The 18,568-nt window shown below is 43.7% G+C and overlaps 1 protein-coding gene across 1 annotated transcript; it reads right to left on the bottom strand.

The window, feature by feature from the left end:
* Nucleotides 1-1,328: 1,328 nt before the first annotated feature.
* On the bottom strand, nt 1,329-17,702 carry DBT (dihydrolipoamide branched chain transacylase E2). The gene is made up of 11 exons (XM_035122745.2): nt 17,574-17,702; nt 13,860-13,983; nt 12,508-12,583; nt 11,628-11,809; nt 10,434-10,561; nt 9,462-9,699; nt 7,935-8,101; nt 6,636-6,713; nt 5,260-5,451; nt 4,482-4,553; nt 1,329-3,675 (listed from the first exon to the last, which is right to left on the bottom strand). The coding sequence occupies exons 1-11, from the start codon at nt 17,622-17,624 to the stop codon at nt 3,508-3,510; spliced, it is 1,476 nt and encodes a 491-aa protein (XP_034978636.2). The 5' UTR covers nt 17,625-17,702; the 3' UTR covers nt 1,329-3,507.
* Nucleotides 17,703-18,568: the final 866 nt, after the last annotated feature.

Genomic DNA, 18,568 nt, shown 5'->3' with positions numbered 1-18,568 from the left:
AAGTACAGTACTGGGACCGAAATGCACAGGTAAAAAATTAGAACTGACCCGTCAGTCACAATGGAACTCTTCCTTCAACTTGCCTCCTTCCCCCCATTGTCGCTTCCAAAATGGAAGAAAGGCAGGGTATAAAACTGACTTAAAAGTTTAAAGAGAAAAAACAATAGCCCAAACCCCAGGATTTTTGTTTTTAAAAAGGCTCACTGTTGTCAGGGCCGGATTTAGGTTTGATGAGGCCCTAAGCTACTGAAGGTAATGGGCCCCTTTATATGTCCAGCTGTCCTTGTCAACAACAAATTATCACTGTTTTTTGTGTTGAATATATGCTATATGGTAATTTATGGACCTAATAGGTATCTACAGCCATTTGCAAATAACAAAATATGCATTTTAGCAAAGTAATGGTGAAATGAAATACAATTAAGAAGTATATTAACAGTGAAATACAATTAAGAAGTAGTCATACAAATGCTGCGGGTTGCGTACAACACGGGTTACGAACGCGCCGAACCCAGAAGTAATGGAACACATGCGTAGACGCGCCGAATGACGTCACGCACATGCGCAGAAGTGCCGAATCGCGCTGCAAGCACACGCAGATTCGGCGCTTCAGGTTAAGTACTGCTCTGGATGCGTACGGAGCTCCGGAACGGATCCCGTTCACATCCAGAGGTACCACTGTATATTAATAGTGAAATACTTATTAAGCTCGAACTTAACATGATTTTTTATTCATAACAAACTTAATAATGCAAACACATTGGCATTTGGCAATAACAAAAGTTCCTTTCGAAACACAATTTACAAAGACTCATAAATTTTTTTGGGGGGGGGGGGTAAGAGAGTGGGGCCCTAAGCTATAGTTTGTTTAGCTTATACGTAAATCCAGCACTGGCTGTTGTAAACATTATGAGGATTTGCTTCGGTGAAAGGAAGTGAGGAGGGAAACAGAAAAATTGGCATTGCCCAGCCAGATTCTTGCAAAATCTCTCGGTCTTCCCCTACTTCTGATATTCCCACTCATTACCCTCCATTTCTTCTTGTAGCTTGATCTTGCCTCATAGCCACTTTTCCTCTGGGATCTGAATTTATATCCACTTTTTGATCCAAACTATGTGTCAGCATGCAGGTAAAGAGGAGGCCGAATGCTGTTGGTACTACGGAAAATCTTTAAAGAAACAAGTTTCTGCAGATGAGCTCAAACAGCTACTTTCATGCTATGAGACGAATGGTGTGTATTCGGGACTTTGTCCCGGTATGTGGCTTTATGTTCTTAGTGGATTTAAAGGCACAAAATACCCTCAGATAAAAGTCTTAAATCACAAAGGTTGTAATAAAAGATTTATTCAAGAATAGAAAACAATTTAAAAGAATGTTAAGACAGAATATAGTAATTATTTTTTAATCGGCAAAAGTGAATACAAAATTCCTCATAGATCTATATGAGACTTGAGTATTATTTCACATCTTTAGGTCTCTAAATCTCAGGTATTTTACTTCAACTTTTTTCTCACAGATGACAAGAGTGTGTTTTTTTAAAATAAAAAATGAACATATATGATTTAGGAGTTTGTAGGGATGTTTAACCAAATAACTTTCATAATGAAGATACAATATTGTTTGAAAATACGCTGTGCGTGCATTACTAAGCTTCTGTCAAGCATTTTGAGCATATGATTATTTCCCATGATTTTCAGAAGCTTATTTTCTTTCTTTAAAGTGCCTGTTAGTTTCTGTCAGGTACAGCCTTTAATCCGGCGGCACGCTCACTTTTAAGGTCACTTTGAATCTCCCTAAACAGTTCTGCATTTCTGTATTGCTCATTTCAAACCTCTTTCTGCTTGCACCTTGGGTTTTCGCTGTTCTGAAGTCCAGTCCACAATTGCACAATAGGGTTGGAATAGCCTTCCAAGCAGATTTGGGGGGACGGTAGGGGGGGCAATTCCTGTGCACACAGCGACTTAACTGGATACAATTCTTCGGCTCTAAATGCACGTGCAGAAAAAGGGATCGTGAACTCCAGTGACGCTGTGGAAAACCCTCAGATGAAACCACTTAACAGTTGACGCAGCTTGAGCCCAGCGTCTCTTCAAAGTATTCATTTCATGTAAACAGGCAAACACCTTTCTGCTGTTTGCCTTTACTTCCCACTTAACAGTCTCCTTTCCAGACCCAGGCATGCGCTCATGTGGAGAAACTTAACGCATGAATTGGCCATTAGCAAATTTCATTATTGCGCTGGTTCAAAATGTGCCTCTCTGATTCACAGGAAGTGATGTCAGCTATGTTTATCTGTAGTTGCCTGCTTCACAAATTACATTTGTCCACACCAGGGGTGCCAGCTTGCGAGGGCGATGGGTGGGGGGCTGATGTCACACATGATGTCAGAGCACCTGGAGGAGCCGGGGCAGAGCTGGACATGGCGGCCGCACGGCTTCAAGAGCCAGTGGCTCCTCCTCCTTCTCCCGCTGCCATTGGCAGGGGGCTGCTTGGACCCTCCTTCCCCTCCGCATCAGGAGGAGGAACTGGCTATGGAAGCTGCACCACGCTCAGACCACCTCCTGTTTTTTGGACATTGGGCCCCCCCAAAATATTGGGGTGTGTGTCCCAAAAGGGCTCGGCCCCCAGGAGTCTGCGCCCCTGGTCCAAAGCAGCTTGCGGGGGACAGCAAAATAAACAAACATATTGTACAAACTATCCTTTTGGCACTTCTGTTACATTCATTAGATTTCACACAAAATACCTATCCATACCATACGGAGCACCAATAACTGTCCAAAGTCAACGCACCTGGGATTCTTAAGAAACTCCATTTTGCACAAGTTTCATTTATGGCTCCTTAGATAAGCTGTGCTCTGTATGAGCTTCAAACTTTACTCCTTTTGGACATATCCCCATTTGCCGACAGTTGCTTCCCATATTACAGAAATTAATTTAGGCAGAAAGGACGTTCGGAAAAGAAAAGTTAGCATCGATAACCAATGAAAGGCCACCCCCGTGTATTTAATAATAAAATAAGCAATAAAAGCATTTTATTTGAACATGATTTGTGCGTTTGTTGCATCCAAAACTTGGAAACATCCCTTTTGTTTTGTCAAAGAGAAAACCCTGTTTCCAATCAAATTCTGAGAAAAGATTAATCTACGAACAGCAGAAGCAGTTAAGAAATAAATGCTAGTAGCCTTCATCTGGCAATGCCAGTGTAGTGGAATATGGCCTGTTATCAACATAGATTTCTCAATGCCGCACCAAAGAGCCAAAGTATGACAGTCTAGTATGACAGTCCCTAGCCTAATAATTTACAAACTAACCTACCCAGCCCGACAAAATGTAACAGCTAATCAGTACACTGACCGGTGATCAGAAAGGCCTATCGATCACACCTTGTAAGTGATCACACAATTCACACACTGAATTGTGAAATGTAGAATTTAAGGATACTTGCTAGCATAGCTAGCTTGATAGCAGTTTCAAAATTTAAACGATGCATCCATGCATTAGTCCTCTTTATTTTAGATCCAGCAGCATGAAAGCAGGATTCTCCAAGTACGATTTCCACAAGTTGGAGAAACGGGACATGGTTGCGCCGTCGATAATTCTGTGATCGGCCGACCAGCTCACGTTCATGATCTGTGCTTTAAATATTTCACCTTTCGCATCAAACCGAGGAAGGCCCTAAAAAAATCCAGGAAGAAAAAGGAGAGAATACTAATGGAATACATCAGAACTCTCTTAACACATTTGGCTATTGCCCTGGATATGCAAGAGTCCCTGAAATTAGTCGGATTAGAGAGTTTCCCCTCTTGACTCTGAAAGCTTGCCTCACAAAACTGATAGTATCACTCAGAAAACAGTCAATTGTGATTCCCACCCCAAAGGCCTCAACTGACAGCAAATCTGCAATTGAGGAAAATGCTAGTATTTCAAGTTGCTTTTAACAGCACAATCGTGTGCATATTTGCTCAAAACCAATTCCCACTATGGGGCTTACGCCTTAGGAAGTTATGTTTAGGACTGCAGGCTTATTGAGCAATCCAAACCCATCTCCTAGTGTGCAGCTTTGTGGAGCAAGTGCTCATCCACAGCCCTGTCCCTTCATGGTGACTGCAGGACGATGCGCCTTTGTGAAACAGCAGCAAGACTGGTTCAAAATCTGGGCACTTGTCACAATCAGAACACTCTGTTTGAGTTTTCACTGCCCCTATGTGAAAAAACGCTTGCAGAGCGTCATGGCCAGTGCTTTTTTCTTTCTTAAAAAATGTGTAGGGGTACTCTCATTTTCCTACTCATTTTGAAACACTGCCCCTCAATGAGGCCAAACTTAAAGAGTCACAAAATGTTTAGGGGTATGCATACCCCTGCGTACCCCCCCAGAAAAAAAAAAGCAGCACTGGTTGTGACAATGCATTCAAAAAAGTATGGGAGTGATCAATACTGAATCAATACTGGAATTGTAGGTTTATAATTCAGAATCAACATACTTGTATTTTCCCAAGAGCGCCAATAGCTACTTCAGGAGGAAGAATTACGGGTTTTGTATAGGTACCGCCAATCTGGAAAATAAAATAAATAAAATAAACAAACATTTTTTGGGGGATGACATCTGTATTGGGTGATCTTTAATCTGGGGAAAACAATCCCCTCCCCTTCCGAGCCCATTGGTGAAGCTGTGAATGTTGAGCATTTCCTTCGGTCGTTTGCTATGTGTGCTCGCATGTACACAACAGCATTACTCTTCATGGGGGGGGGGCATACCACTCTCTCATATTCCAAATCCCCTGCCAGGAAGAGAAGCAACAGCAGACAGCAAGGTCAATGGACACCTTCGCCATCTCCACTCGTAGCTGTTTTCGCCACCCCTCCACCGCAGAGACCATCAGGCTCCACTGCCCTGTGATGAAGTCCAACAGGACTATCTACCTTGGCAGCGGTGGGTTATCATCTAAGCCAGACATGGGGAACCCAATCCCTCCCAGATGTTGTTGGGATTCCAGCTCCCCTCAGCCTTAAGGGATGATGGGAGTTGCTAGCCTGATATTATTATCCATCTGTGGGAGCCTTTTTCAGCTTAAAAGTAGGGCATTTATATAACTAAATGTTCCTTTATCTAACCCCCTGTCCTCCCAGGGGCTTAGTCCCCAAAGCTAGTCCAGTTTCTTCCTCCCCCTATGGGGTAATAGTTTGTGGCCTGGTTGTATTTAAAACAATATGGCTAGATAGGTTTCTAGAGTTGGATTTTAAAAGGCTGTTTGAACTTACTGTGCCAATGTTGGAGAGTGTGAATGTTCCCCCGGTGAGGTCGCTTGTTCCCAGCTGATTTGCAGACCCCAGGCTCTGCAGGCGGTTTAATTCTGAAGCGACCTCATATACACTGCAGGCCTGGACATTCTTCACATTAGGGACAACTAGGCCTTGGCCTGTATCCATAGCAACACCAATGTTGTGAGAAGCCTAGAATGAATGAATGAATGAATATATAAAAAATATTCATCTTTCTTTTGGACAAATTAGAATTTCTCTTCAAGATGTAAGAAGGCATGACCAATATATTCTCCCTTTCCTGCTCCACAACTGGACTTCAATTCATGCAATGCTAGATGCAGCCCAGTATTGTTAACTGAGCTGGAAAGACATGGGTTCAAATTCCAAGTCTACCAGCAAAAGCTCAAAGGGTGGCTCTTGGGTGAATTGCTCTCTCCCTCAGGCTGACTTGCAGGGGTGTTGAGGATAAGATGGGGTTGGGGGGGAACCATGTACGCTGCTCTGAGATCCTCAGAGATGTAACACTGGGATAAAATACAGGACCATGCAAGCTGCAAACTGCTGTTCACGTACCCCCATAAGCACCCTGCTTGCTTGCAGTACAAACTATCATTTCCTGTATCTTGTTGGCATCAGTCTCGAGAGACAATGGAGTGTGCCTCCACGGGTGAAGTCAAACCACTGCATTAGCAGCACCCGAGTGACCTCCCTGGGATGCAAGACTGGCTAGTGTGCATGGAGGTCCTGGGCTGCTCAGACAAGATGCTGTTGCCTCACTGATGCAGTCCAAAGCAATACGTTTGGCACCAGCTTGGCTGCAGGGGTTGTTGTCAAAAGGAGGCGTCCAAGATGCCATCCAACCCCCTTAGGGGCTCTATTCCAGATTTGTGTTGGGTTTACTCCTTAGCCTTTTCTTCTCCTGAAGATATCCTGCACGGCAGTGGAGGTTTAGGACCAGAGTTTTCCTTCTCCTCAATGGGCTCTCTTTCTAGGTTGATAAGCCCCATCTACCCCCCATGCAGAAACTGTCTTCTTGTCCCCTATTGGTCTCGTCCGCTCAATCCACTGGAGCCTGTCTTCACATGTAGGGGAAGTCTTTAACCCCAAGAATCTGAAGCCCATTGGCTCCCCTCACCTGGTTTAGCCGGCCAGTCAAAGCCATTCCTGGGGTGTGGCTGCTGTCGCATGCTGACAACTTCTAGGAGTCACAGGTGAGAGCTGAGTGTGTGTGTGGGGGGGGCAAGGTGGACAAACTACCCCACAAGGAGCACAGCATGTCCCCCACCAGAGGTACTACCCCATCCCATATCTAATCATCATAAAACAAAGCTGGATCTCCCTTGAGAATGTAACAGAAATGTCAGTATACAAACCTTGTAAGTGATGTTTTGGCAGTTTTCATCCAGCGAAGCATTAAGGATCGGATAATGTAATAAGGCTAAAGAAGCGGCCTGTTGAATATTGTTTAAGAAAGACAAATGTGATTATTCTAGGAGCCAGAGCAAGAGGCTGCATGCCTCAGAAACTGTGCAACAAAGCTTCTGCATATGTGCACAAAGGGAGACAGGTGGACAAAGGAATCCAGTTGCCGCCCTGGCATTCACAAGAAAGCTTGTTGCTCAGTGGTAGTGCACCTGTTTTTCATGCAGAAAGCTCCAGCATCTCCAGGTAACCCTGTGAGAGATGCCTGTCCAAAACCCTGGAGAGACACTGCCAATCAGTGTTGACTTTACTGAGCAAGATGGACCAATGGTCTGACTCAGTATAAGGCAGCTTCCTATGCTCCCAAGAGTTTCTGATTGAGCAGAGGTGCCTACTAATGCAAGAGGAGGGGATTTTTTTTGGCCAATTCTCCTTTCTCACTTCCACCCTCCTTCCGCCCTGTTCTGGCACGTCCTCCAACTCACTGGAGCTGATGAGGGAAGAGGGATTGGGCAGAAATCTTCTTCCCCTCCTCTTCCAATAGCAAATGCCTCTGCTGGATCAAATGCCCTTCTGTGAGCTGGATTTCACACACCCCCCCACACACTCAAAATCACACCCCTCATTTAAATAAATGTGCTTAAAAGCCCATCGGCTTTTCTTTATCTAGCATTTCAGTGGAAATGTCTCCAATCAGAGTAAGAAATTTCTGGTATTCAATGGAAAAAATTATTGGATGGAAGATCCTTTTTGTTAATTATTGTGAACCACCCTGAGATCTTTTGATGAAGGGTGGTATAAAAATCAAATAATAATAACAACAATTTGTGATACACCCCCACCCATTTTGGATTTTGAAAGAGGACCGTGACTACGCCTCATACTTCTGAAAATATTTTGAGAGGCATGAAAAATCAGGTGTTTTTTTTTTAAGAAAAAGGTCAGTCTATTGTTGCAGCCAAGCATAAATGCAAAACTAAATATGTTGTCAGTGTAACAGCCTGTAAGAAGGAGTACTGTCTACCAATTAAAGGACTCTTATTATTTATTATATAGATTTCTGTACTGACCCTCAATAAAAAACATTACAGGACATAAAAAAACACACATTTTTGACTACATTAATTATCTCCCTTGAAACTTATTACAATTTGATGCAGTTGCATCTTACCAAAACTACTGTACAGACAGCTTAAGATTCATACAAACCCCTCGTTTCACATAAGCACGGCCTGCTGGTTCCGGCTCACCTTTAAAAAGAAAGGCATGAAGGTGAGTTTAATTCCACGTTCGAGTGCTACAGGTTTCAGCTCCTCTCTCAGCCGGACAAGTTGCGTGAGATCAATCTCGTCACAATAACCAAAGTGAGGAATTTTCAGCGCTGCAGACATGGTTTTCACCATGACCTTCTGGAATCCTGGAAATAAGGGGGAGAAGAAGAAAAAATACGCCCAGTGATGTCCCGGTTTCCTGCCTTGTTTTTCATCATCCTTAAAAATTATTTAACAAAATTTATATGCCACTTAACTGACGACGATGACAACCTCAGACATAGGCATCACACTATTAAAAGGCTAAATATTGCAGTTGGGACTACAGTGGTAATTTGGTTCTCAAACGCCAAAAACCCGGAAGTGTGTGTTCTGGTTTTCGAACATTTTTCAGCAGCCGAACATCCAATGTGGCTGTCGGCTATTGTTTCCGGGACACCTGCACCAATCAGAAACTGCGCTTGGTTTTCAAACATTTCGGAAGTCAAACGGACTTTCGGAACGGATTAAGTTTGGCTCTTTTGTTTTTCTATTTATTTTGCATTTTTGTTTTTGAGGCTTTTAAGGTTAATGTGTTTTTGTGACTGTGTGGAACCCAGTTCAGCTACTGATTGATTGACTGATTGATTGATTGTGTGACTGTGGAAATGGATAAAAGCCCCCCATCCAAACAATGACTATCATCAGTGCAGGTAAGAAATTTTTTAAATTTTTTTTATCACCTACAATACTGTCTTATTTATTTTATAGAACAGTACATTGATTATTGCTTTCATTTTATGGATCAATGGTCTTGTTAGATAGTAAAATTTACGTTAAATTGCTGTTTTTAGGGGTTTGCTTCTTATTTATTTACAGAAGACTGCAATACATTATGAATGTATTTGTCCATTGAACAGTTTAGAGCATCCAAGTACTGTTGAAGCTAAGTGGGCACAGACTTTATCAATGCCTGGATGGGAGATGTTTTGAGAACGACGCCTGGCCATATCTATGGTCTGAGACTATGGTGGGGCCCTCAGTCTATGAAGGGAGGCATCCCCACCCACCACTATGTTGGCATTGCACCGCAACAGGGTGTTGTTCTCCCCTGCCCTGTTGCATGGTGACGTCACTGAATGCCAAGGCTTAGGGAAGTCTTACCAAGACAGTGTCTGGATTAATTTTCCGGGAGTCAGGAAGACAACCCGGTAATTCCTGATTAATGCGAGAATATATGGGAGGGAGGGAGCAGTCCTGTCAATCTCTGGAAGCTTCCGTAAGTATCATCGCCTGAATGAGCTTCCCCAAAAAATCTGCATTGCCATTTTCCTGGATTCATCTCTAATTGTTACAAAAATTTGCAGCACATCCTACTGGGATTACAAGTGGAAAAACACCAGCAGTGTGCTTCCCTACGACTGCAGAAACAAATATTCATGTTTGACTTGTTCAGTTGCCCTTTACAAAATTTTTACGCATGCTGTTCTGTAATAGATCCTCAGGAGGTTTCATTTATTTATTTACCTGAAACGGCCACTGTTTTATCTTTCTGTGAAATTACGACAGGTTTGGAAATGGGCAGAGGGATTCTCGGCGTCTTTGGCATATCCGCTGCAGGCTTCGGTGTCGGAGGCGGTGCGACAATTTCAGGTTTTGGCGATAGAGGTAAAATAGCTCCCGTCTGTTTGGCCAAGTAATTGAGAATGTCTTCTTTGAGGATACGGTTATCTTTCCCTGTTCCAACGACTTCGCTCAGTTTAATCTGAAAGATAAGAGCACCAGCTAAAGAATTCTGGATATAGGGCATGAGCAGAGGGAACATGTAGTTTTTATTGCAATGGCAAAAGAAAATGTGAAAGAAGGGAGGCAAGTTAAACGTTTGAAGAATACGTGGGCCGTTTCCAACTTAGGCATCCCCTCAGTGCAAGCAACTCCACTTGCCACAACAGAACTTGCCCTCTCTTGCCCCCATGCACCCCCCAGATTTCCTTTGCAGAAATGGAAATCCTTGCACTGATGAGATGCATTGGTTAGATACTGCCCTCTGCAAATATTTATAGGTACTTCATTAACACTGAATCCACATGTCCAGGAATATAACCTGAAAGCATCTAATATTGCAGGATTGTTGAAGCTAAGTGAGTGTGGACCTCGGACCGATAACCCATCCCCTCCCCAAGGAATCCACATGCCCCTTAAACTGGTGTACGCATGCATGCAACTGAATAGGGTGAACTAAAAATTCTGTATCATCCATTTGCTCAAGCCTACACAGGAAATGTGCTGTGACAAAGATCCACACACAATTCCACTCAGGCTGCTAAAAGTCCAGAGAAGAAAGGATTTAACAGGAGATATCTTCAAATATTTGATGGGCTGACACATCAATAAAGAACAAATTTGGTTTTTGTTGCTCCAGAGTGTAGGGCCCGAACCAACGGGTTTAACTTATTGGTTAACTACAAGGCAGCTCGCTTCAGTGAAAAGGAAACGCACATTGTTTTCCATGGCAAGGCGGCGGACGGCAGGAGTTGCCAAGGTTTTGTGGCCTTTAATCTCCTGGTGGGTCTGCTCTTCGTGAGACACGGCAGGGGTTTCGACCACGTCCTCTTCGGAAGCGACATCTGCAGGTTGGAAGCAAAGGGGTTAACTTTAAAACGCAGCAGTGAAAGTGGCTGTGAAGGGGAAAGAGAATGCGGGTCCAGTGACAACGCTGCCGCCCGTTTATTTCGCTTAAGCTTTGGTACGTGTGAAACGAGACCATTTGCATGCTTAGATTACGGCATGGTGGTTCCTTCCTTCACACATCACTGGAGTGATGTGGGACAACACTCCAAGGGAGGCAGCTTCCAAGTCGCCCTCAGCCTGCCCTGGTCTCTGGCCAGGGTGCAAAGATATGTACAATTAGCTCCGTGCATTCAAAGGGACTTTAGGCTTGTGGCTCTGCAGCAACGGTGCATCATTGCATAGCAGACAGCAAACGGCTTTTGAGACATCCCAAAGCAGTTTGTGACACGGCCTGGGTTTGTAGGTACAGGAATCCAGGGTTTCCCACTATCAGAACGAGCAGCAGTCTTGTGTGTGCCTATCTCCCCTGTCCTCGTCTTCTGCATGCCAGCAGGACAAGATCGGAGGCTTCTGATTTTAAACCACTGTGACGTACAAACGGAGGGAACTATGGCTTCGGTTCTGAGAACCAGCTAGGACCTGAAAGTATGGTTTGATCCTGCCTTATTTTCACCAACCAGGATTTAACCAGGCCAGAATTTCCCAGGTTTCAGATTCCATAGTGGTTTCTAGAAAATGCAAGGCAGAAACTTCCAACCTGCTCCTTTGGCCTGCAGAAGAGGAAGAAGGGGAGAAGCTGCAAGCCCAAGACTTGCATATGGCAACAAGAAATAAGAACCAGAGTCTGTTGCTCAAAGCCCTTGCACACACTTGAAATGGTTCTCTGAATCCTTACTTCTGTTTTTAACGTAACTGAGTGATTAGGCTCTAAAAATGAATTGAGAAGCGCATAACTCCCCCCCCCCCAGCAACTGCCTAGTGAAGAACCTCCTGCAACTTGCAAAGCACTTGGAAACAAGAACTGGTATTATTATTTTTTAATCCGCATTTACCTATTTCACATTTGTTCCTATGAGACTAATACAGACATCCTGAAAGAATGTTGAAATCCATTGACGTTACCTTTCAAGGCAGCTGTTTCTATATCCACGAGCGGTTTCCCCACATGGGCAATTTCGTCTAAGTTGTAATGGAGTTTTCTAATGATGCCGTCGTAACGGCTGGTGATGGTGACAGAGGCTTTATCGCTTTGTACTTCACAGATGCTGTCAAACTGTGAGACGACGTCGCCTTCTTTTACATACCTAACAGAAAAGGAAGACCTGCGTAACATACACAACGGAGAAGCCAGAGGCATTGAGTAAAATCGTGGTGTGCTGATGTTTCAGGAAAGAAGCTGCTCTTCCTCAGCTTCTTTCCGATTGCTGTGGCAACCTTGATTTATGTGGGGTCCCTAGTGTAGCTCAGCCCCCCCCCTTCAAACTGCACACTCAGTTTTATGTTTCCTGGCACAGTGTGTGGAAAGTCCCTCTGGTTGAAAGAGCTTGTTCAAGAAAGTGGTTGAAGTCCACCTTCCCATCCTCCTCTAATTCTGGCGAATTGGTAGTACCTCATGTCTCACTGTTATCATTTGTGGATACAGAAAGATATTTCCAAAATTATGTGCAAGTATTCTTTAGTCGGACGCACGCAAAATGCTACCTCAAGTTACACTCTTGAAATTAGTGGCCTTCAAATATGAGGGACCATTTCTCCCCATAACGGGCCATGTGCCAGTCGTCGTCAGAAAATATGGCTCAACACTTGCCAGACGACAACAGTGATGGCTAGGAGCAGAACTTTCATCTGCGGACTGCAAGCTTTGGAGTGCTCTGCCTATCAAGGCCCTTTTCTTTGTATGTGTATTTTGTGAGGGGCCTCTCGACACAATGCAATGCCTGTCTTAACACAACTTGAACATCCTTTCCAACTTGTCAGGGAAGTGCAAAGCGAGTGAACCTACCATTCTTTCACTGTCACCTCCGTAATCCCTTCTCCAATATCGGAGAGCTTGAACTGGACAATCTGGCCATGTGACACTTGGAGGGGGAAAAGACAAGGGAACAAATGTCAAACAAAACAACAGAACATCAGCATGGAGTAGCTCTACGTACAGACTATACAATTCTTACGTTACATTAGAGTCGGGTCCCAACAACTGCTGATTAGAAGTGCAATACTGTGCCCACTTTCTAACCTACAGGTGAAACTCGGAAAATTAGAATATCGTCGAAAAGTGCATTTATTTCAGAAACGCAACTTAAAAGGTGAAACCAATATATGGGATAGATGCATGACATGCAAAGCAAGATATGTCAAGCCTTTATTTGTTGTGATTGTAATTATTTGTTGTTAGGCAGGTCAATTATAAATGGAATGTAACTAATGAAATGTAATAGCGATGTTTATTTTTGTATTATTGTAACTATTTGTTTTATTACTGTGGAATTTCCAAAAGAAAGCATTTGTAAAAATAAAAAATAAGTTGCATTACTGAAATAAATGCACGTTTCTTTGATATTCTAATTTTCCGAGTTTCACCTGTATTTATTACATTTAAATCTCAATCTTCTTCACTTGTTGAATCAAGTACATAGGTACACAGGGTTCTCAGGCAGTCTCCCATCAGCCCTGCTTGGTTTCAGCAATTTATATTTATGTAGATATTTATAAACCTCACTTTCCTAAAGTATATTAAAGGAGGCTCAATGCACACAAAACATAATAAAACCACTCCCATAAAACCCAAGCAGAAATATCAACAAAACATCAGCTGGTACTGGTTGGTTAAAATTCTGATTGTGAAGACCTGTCTGAACAATTTTCAGAAGACATGAAAGAAGCCAGGGACACTGCCTGCCAAACCTTTAGTGGCAGGCAGTTCCGCAGGGCAGAGCTTGCTCCATGAAATACTTGGTCTCTAGTGAAGGCATGGGGAACCACCAGCAGTGTCCCATCAGAGGATCTCGGTAATTTGAGGTGGAGTAAAAGCTATCAGACAGTCCTTAAGATACTTTGGGTCCATGTTGTTTTGGGCTCTGTGAATTAACTATGTATTGCTGCATCGTTTACCTCAAGACTGTATTCAGTGACGCTTACTGCAGAATGGAGTGCTTCAGGGTTTCAGCTACTCCATCCTATTCAAACCCCACCACCAGTTTTTGGCTGCCATTTTGGCTATATAAGTCCTGGCACTTGGAGAATTGAGATTGCTCCAAGTATATATGTTGATCCTTCCTTGATTGCTTGCCTCTCTTTGGAGTGACAAGAACTCCTAATAAAATAAAAACAATTTTATGTGTGAAAGAAACTCACCAATAGTTGTTCTGAACAATCGGTGTGGATTTCGATACCTCCATGAGGGCTTGTCAAGCTCACAATTGTATTTTGCCTTTAGCGAACGGAAGTTACTGTACCATCTAATATGGTGGACGCAGAGCTGGCAAAGGAAACAAAAACCAAGCCTTAGAGACAAGCACAACTGAAATCGCCGCTTATTCTCTTCTTTCAATTTGTCAGAAGCGCACAGAAGCAACTTATTATTGGGGGAGGAAAAATACAATTAAAGTTAGCAGATGTTATCATTTGCATCTTACTCATTGTTACTGCTTTGTTTCAGACGGCAAATTCTGCCATATTGTGTGTTCATTGGAAGTTAACAAAAAAGTGAAGATTTGTCCTCAAGATCCTGAGGGGACTGTACAGAAGAAATGTAAACAACCATATTAAAAACTACCATCAGATTCCACTAGCTCTGTCCCCTTCTCTTCAGTTTTGGGCATTATCAGGAAATGTACGTTCACAGTGCATCTATGGATGATGCTCCAGCACAGAAGAGGTAGCCATTTTGTATCTTACAAGCTCATCAGAGCTTTGAAGGGGTGACCAAGAAAAAAACCACACCAGCAATCTGCCTAACCTCAGCTGTGGTCCCAATCACTACAAGACAGTACTGTTTACCAAAATCACAACTAGATTAATGCCGCAATTGGGTCAAAATCAGCAGTGAGAAGGTGCAACTGATTATCTTCCATAGGTGCTTACTTACTTAGGGCAAAGATACGTAATCTTAATGCCAATGTTATTCTCGTTGGATATAAGCTGCATGTATTTGCTTATTACTTTCTTAGTGAAATAGTGGGAAGGGAGGGAGAATTCCTCTGCCGAGGTTCTCAAGCTGTGGAAGAATGCAAAGGAGCAGGTGCGCTGCAGAAGATCTTCTTTTGAGAAGCTGGAGGGATGCTCAGCTCAGCCACAGAAAGGCATCAGGTCTCATCCATTCATCAATGGTGGGAGGAGTCACAGAGGGTATCCTGCCCCCCCAAGTCCAGTTTTGAAGTCATTAGGACAGTGAGAGAGCATCTGCAGAATAATCTACAAGGCACCGTTTTTCCATTTCAAAAACTGCACAATACTCAAAGAGTTGTTGCTTTGCACAGCTTCCCAAAAGAGATCAAGATGCCTTAGAATCAACCTAAAATGGTTTAAAACAACAGTTAACTGCTGGGATTCCTAATAAGGAAGTGCATCAGGTCCCGCAAAGTACCTCAAGCATTTCACATAGCAAAAACTGAGAAATGATCTTCTTGACAGATCCAGCAAAGAGGATACCTGTATGGGAAAGTTGGCAATTATATGTTTAAATGTGGTACCTTTAACTCCGAGTAAAGAATATTCAAACTCTCTTCCCTCCTATACTAGGAAGAAATTTACAGGACCATCCGCACGTCATTCCATGTTATTGGTTCTTCTGCAATGCTTCCCCAATGTTAGCCCATTGTGGCCATTGGGAGGGGGAGTATTGCGGGACAAAAAAAATTGACCTGAAAATTTGTGGTATAGTTACAGGATTTCAGCAGGACGTTAAGGGACTTGCACTGACTGGAAATGAAGTAGTTGTATGTCCACTCTAAAAACATTTGCAAGTGTAAACAGTATTGGTGGTGTGGTCATGTATAACCACCGCAATACCATCATAAGCACAAATCACCCCTGTTTCTCCAAAAATAAGACATAGCCATAAAATAAGCCATAGCAGGATTTTTAAGCATTCAAGGAATATAAGCCATACCCCGAAAATAAGACATAGTGATAGGCGCAGCAGCAATGCCGGCCGCGGCAAGAGGAGGAAAAAATAAGGTATCCCCTGAAAATAAGCCATAGTGTGTGGTTTTTTGGAGGAAAAATATATATAAGATGGTGTCTTATTTTCGGAGAAACACGGTAAAGTATTGAAATTGGCAATCAGCGTATTAACTATTTTCTGAAGTAAACTTCTGCCAAAACTTTTTTATACAATCTGACATCAAAGCAGACTGCAGCGGCATCTCAACTCACAAATCCCGCAAACCGCATGCAAACTTGCACCAGACATTAAATGGAATCAAAACACCGCACCCAGATCCACACAGCAGGGTTGTTCTTATTCCCAATCCTTTACATTGGGATTAAGTATCGGGCTATCATACAATAGCCACAGCTCACAGTGGAATTCAATGGAATTATCAAAGAAGCTTAGACTTAACTAAGCACATGCATATCGTTTATCAATTCAGGTTATCAAGTTCCGAATGTATGCCAAATTAATCTGCACGTTTGTAGATAGGAATCAAGTGAAGGATGTACTTGCAGTTAGTCCTACGGTATGTGGCGCAATGGGTCTGGCTGTTAACCAGATGGTTGGTGGTTTGAGTCCACCCAGGGATGGCTGTGGGCAGGATTCCTGCATTGCAGGGGGTTGGACTAAATGACCCTTGGGGTCCTTTCCAACTCTATGATATCAGTACTGTTTGTATAGATTGCTTGGGGACCATACATAAGCTGCCCTGAGCTCTTCAGAGGACCAAGTGCAAAACATAAACAACTTGACATTTTAAACCATCATTTCCTGGGTTTTTGTTTTTCACATTTCTAAATATTCATCATGTAACCTCAGGCAGCATGCATGGGGCTTCCAAGACGTCTCCCAGTCAGGCACTGACCAGACCTAGACTCAGCAGAATGGGGACCTTGCCTGTCTTCAAACCACCAGTATTTGTTCCAACATCTGCGATCTACCCAGAGGTATGCTGCCCCTGTACATGGAAGCTCCATCAAGCCACCAGCACCAACAGTGGTTGGAAAACATCTTTCATTAACAAATGTGACTATAAACCACTGCTGTTGCTTTCAAAAGCCTTATATACAAATGGGAGTGCGGCAAGGCAGATTTTATACTGGGAAGTTTCAGGGAGCTAGGACTGCAAAAATGGGCAAGACAGCAGCACCGGTAGGGGGTGTTGAATTCTTCAACTTCCACAACTGAGGAGTGCTTAAAAAGTTGCAAGGCAAAAGATATTTCGGTTAAATCAATATAATTTAGCTTTGTTGGCTAAGCAAAACGTGCAACAAATTGTGCAGAAACCATTAAAAAGGATTGGTGTTATATATGTTGTTATTCTTATTCGCTCTCGCCTTACATTCTCAGATGTAAGATTAACATGATTTTAGTTCTGCAAAACTACCGGTAGTTTATGTGCTTTTTTTTTTAAATGGAACGCAGATCTACCAAGCCAAATGTAGTCCGGTCACAAAAATAAGAGCAGATTTGAATTCCTCACACCTCAAAAACGTATTTTAAAGACCTCCTCATGGGAGAAATCTGCAAAATTTTAGTTCACCCCCCCTAAGATGACACGCTCTACCCACTGCAGTAGTAGCAGCGATTTCTTAAGGTGTTACCGACAGGGACGCTTTTGGGAGGGGGGTGGGGAGGAGGATCGAGCCCAGTTCCCCACTTTTGACGACCCGGATTCAGGTGACCCTTCAGATCCTTGCAACCCGCCTTGAGCAACCATATGGAGGGCAACCAAGGCGCTCAAACACCCGCAATCATTGGCAGATTTCAAGGCAAAGTCCTCCCAGATCTCTTGCTTTCTACAAAGGAGGATCGCTGAGGCGGGGATCGACTGAGGAGCTGCTCTTAACCCTCCCCACCCCTAACCCCCCCCATGCCTATTTCTCATGGGCTTCACTGCACTGCCCCCTTACCAGGCGCCCCGTCGCCTTGTAAAAGCTCCTCAGCCCGACGGCTGCCGCCATCTTATTCCGGGGGAGGGAAGACAAGAGAGAGAGACCCTCGCCTCCACACCCCTCCCACCTGGCAGCCAATGGGATCGCACGATTTGAGCCCGGTAGCCAATTAGACGTTGGAAGGCTGCCCCCGCCCCCTTGAAGGTCTACTATTTCTCTCTCTCCAATGAATGGTTGAGAGAGGGAGGCGCTTAGCTTGGAAGGTAAGCGAGAATCGTTATGGACAGCCGCAAGCAGCCGAGCGGCACAGAACTCTTCGGCAGCGCACGAAGCCGGGTATATACAGTATTTTAGAAGGAAGAGACTTTCTTGTGGCATCGCTAATACACACACGCGCGCGCAAATACACGTGTCTCAGCTTAACCTACTTAAATCACAGGGTTATTATGGAGAGTGTGGGGGAGAAAAAACCTCCTCCTTGGAGAAAAAAGCGGGATCTAAAGTAAAATCACAGAATTGTAGAGTTGGAAGGGACCACACGAATCATCTGCTCCTGCAATAAGGAACAATGTTTTTGCACTGTCGTATACCCTGTTCAGGGCTGGCGCTCGAGGCGAACCCCTCCCTGCCATGGGAACAAGGTGTGAATCAAGATCTACATCGGGGAACAAAGATCTGCATCGGGATCTGCTGCCCCTGTGGACTGTACCACTCAAGGTGGTCGCCTTACCTTCTTGCCTCAAGGGTGGGGTCGGCCGGATCCTATTGCTGCTCAAACCGAATAAAAGCAAGTCGAAGCACACTCAGGAAAGACTACGCTGCGGTATTTGTTCTAGCATTTTAACTTTTTGCCCGCACCGGTTGCATATTGTTCTTGATCTTCCCGTTTCACCTTTTTTTTGTTGTTGCAAATTTGTTTGGTTACTATCAAGCGGCGTCTAGAATTTTATGGCACATAAATGAAATTTATTATGACGCGGCGTTTTGACAAGCTGCGGTCTGTTTTCAGTGGC

Source organism: Zootoca vivipara, chromosome 7, assembly GCF_963506605.1.
Source record: "Zootoca vivipara chromosome 7, rZooViv1.1, whole genome shotgun sequence".
NCBI lineage: Eukaryota > Metazoa > Chordata > Lepidosauria > Squamata > Lacertidae > Zootoca > Zootoca vivipara.
Note: the sequence above shows the minus strand (reverse complement) of the source record. Positions and strands in the feature narration are given on the sequence as shown.

Bases quoted from the DNA above. Each gene is read 5' to 3' on its own strand.
- DBT (XM_035122745.2), bottom strand. From the start codon at position 17,624: ATGGCGGCAGCCGTCGGGCTGAGGAGCTTTTACAAGGCGACGGGGCGC. The intron at 8,102-9,461 runs GTAAATAAATAA...CCTTATTTCCAG, and splicing joins TAAAACAGTGGCCGTTTCAG to GATTCCAGAAGGTCATGGTG. The intron at 4,554-5,259 runs GTAAGTTCAAAC...TTTATTTTCCAG, and splicing joins CACTCTCCAACATTGGCACA to ATTGGCGGTACCTATACAAA.